This window comes from Charadrius vociferus, unplaced genomic scaffold (assembly GCF_000708025.1).
Source record: "Charadrius vociferus isolate BGI_N301 unplaced genomic scaffold, ASM70802v2 scaffold191, whole genome shotgun sequence".
NCBI lineage: Eukaryota > Metazoa > Chordata > Aves > Charadriiformes > Charadriidae > Charadrius > Charadrius vociferus.
Genome location: NW_009646730.1, coordinates 2,245 through 4,627, shown reverse-complemented (window position 1 = coordinate 4,627; position 2,383 = coordinate 2,245). Strand labels below are relative to the sequence as shown.

At 64.2% G+C, this 2,383-nt stretch overlaps 1 protein-coding gene across 1 annotated transcript in view; it reads left to right on the top strand.

Annotated features, from left to right (window-relative positions):
* Positions 1-212: 212 nt before the first annotated feature.
* The window catches only part of LOC104290321 (cysteine sulfinic acid decarboxylase-like), a gene marked incomplete at its 3' end in the record, with an annotated part of 4,408 nt that continues 2,237 nt past the window's right edge, over positions 213-2,383 (top strand). Inside the window, 7 exon segments of the mRNA XM_009889414.1 lie at positions 213-338; positions 477-569; positions 571-607; positions 1,611-1,701; positions 1,878-1,984; positions 2,094-2,209; positions 2,313-2,379. Of these exon segments, the coding sequence (XP_009887716.1) occupies positions 213-338; positions 477-569; positions 571-607; positions 1,611-1,701; positions 1,878-1,984; positions 2,094-2,209; positions 2,313-2,379 (637 nt within the window).

The following is a 2,383-nucleotide window of genomic DNA, read 5'->3' as shown; positions in this document are numbered from 1 at the left end:
CGCCTTTAAGAGAGACTCCTGGGCATCGTGTACTTTGTCCCTTGTCCCCTCGGCGCCGACGTGGCCCAGAGGAAAATTCCTGCCCGGGTGAGGTGAGGTGAAGTGAGGTGAGAACCAGCTCGGGGGTGGGGAAGGGGAAAGGTGTTGGGGACCCCCCCGTGGGACATGGCAGGGGGTGACAGTCACCGCATGCGTGACAGGGACCGGGGGTGATGGCGGAGAGCAACGGGCTGGAGCGTCCTGGTGTGGATAAAGAAGCCGGGGAGGAATTCCTAAAGGAAGCCCTCCAGATCCTCCTGGATGAGGCCGTACGGAAGGGGACGGATGTCACCGAAAAGGTGGGTGACAGGCGGTGCGAGGTGGCAGGGACAGGGCGGGGGGTGTCCCTGTCTGGCCGGGACCCGATCCTCTGTGTGTGGGTGTGTGTGTGTGGGTGTGTGTGTGTGTGTGTGGGTGTCCCCTTCTTCTCCCCACAGGTCTGTGAGTGGAAGGAGCCGGAGGAGCTGCGGGAGCTGCTGGACCTGGAGCTGCCGAGCCGCGGGGAACGGGCGGAGAAAGGGTTGGAGCGTTTTTTGCCTGTCGGTGATCCGGCACAGCGTCCGCACCGGTCAGCACCCTGCCAACCAGTTTGACCCCCAATTGGTTCCAGTTCAGCTCAGCCGGTTCTGGTTTGAGTACCGGCCGGTCCCGGTTTGGTACCAACCGGTCCCAGTTCAGCCCCAAGCTGGTGCAAATTCAGCCCTGTTGCCCCGGCTGGTCCCGGTTCAGCTGGTTGCAGTTCAGCTGGTCCCAGTTCAGCCCGGTTGGACCCAGTTCAGCCCCAGCTGGTCCCAGTTTGGCTGGTCCCAGTTTGGCCCTGGCTGGTCCCAGTTCTGCCCCAACTGGTCCTGTTTCAGATGGTCCCAGTTCAGCCCCAGCTGGTGCAAATTCAGCCCAGTTGAGCCCCAGCTGGTCCCAGTTCGGCCCCAGCTGGTCCCAGTTCAGCCCCAGCTGGTCCCAGTTCAATCCTGGCTGGTCCCAGTTCAATCCTGGCTGGTCTCAGTTCAGCTGGTCCCATTTCAGCCCCAGCAGGTCCCAGTTTGGCCCCATCTCATCCCAGTTCAGCCAGTCCCAGGTTGACCCCAACAGGTCCCAGTTCAGCCCCAGCTGGTGCAAGTTCAGCCCAGTTTGTCCCAGTTAGGCCCCAATGGGTCCTGGTTCAGCTGGTCCCAATTCAGCTGGTCCCAATTCAGCCGTAGCTGGTCCCAATTTGGCCCCGGCTCATCCCAGTTTGGCCCCAGCTGGTCCCAGTTCAGCCCCAGTTGGTCCCAGTTTGGCAGGCAGCAGCTGGGTGCAAGGCAGCCCCCCTGCCCCAGCCAGTCCCCGTTCCCAGGATCACAGGTCCGGTATGTCCCCACTCATGTCCCCATCACACGCACAGGTCCGGACATGTCCCTGTCCCACACAGAGCTCCGGCGGTGGCCCCACTCCCACGGGTGACAGTTGCCCCGTTGTGGCGGCGTCCCCAGGCCCCGAATCCTGGTGGTGACGGGGGTCCCCTGAGGAGGGGGCCGAGGGGGTGGCTCCTGTCCCCCCTCCCCTCACGCTGTCCCCGTCTTGTCCCCCACCAGGTCACCCTCGCTTCTTCAACCAGCTCTTCTCCGGCCTCGACCACCACGCGCTGGTGGGACGCTTGATCACCGAGGCCCTCAACACCAGCCAGTACGTGCCCCAAAATAGTGGGGGGGGTTGGCCCTGAACGGGCGTGTTTTGGGGTGCTGAGGTTATGGGGGAGCCTGGACAGGGTGGGTTGGGGGTCTGGACCCCCGCCTTGGGTGCCGTGTCCCCCTCCTCTTGGGTGTCGTGTCCCCCCTATGGGAGCTGTGTTCCCCCCATAGATACACCTACGAGATCGCCCCGGTTTTCGTGCTGATGGAGGAGGTGGTGTTGGCCAAGCTGCGGGAGCTGGTGGGCTGGAGCAGCGGCGACGGCATCTTCTCCCCAGGTACCCGCATCGCTCCCGGCGGCTTTTCCTCATCCCTGTCCCCGTCCCCCACCCCGGTGGTGGCTTGTCACCCCCGTCTGTGACGCGGTTGTCCCCGTCCCCCTGGCAGGAGGCTCCATCTCCAACATGTACGCCATGAACGTGGCCCGGTTCCACCGCTTCCCGGAAAGCCGACAGAAGGGCAACTGGGCTCTGCCGCGCTTGGCCCTCTTCACCTCCCAGGAGGTGCGGCGCGGGGTCTAGCTGGGGACGGGGAGGGGGTTTGGGATCTGTCCCTCCCCCTCCTCGAACCCCTAGATTTGACCCCCCCCATCTTCTCCTCGCTCAGAGCCACTACTCCATCCAGAAAGGAGCCGCCTTCCTGGGCATCGGCACCGACAACGTCCGTCTGGTGGGCAA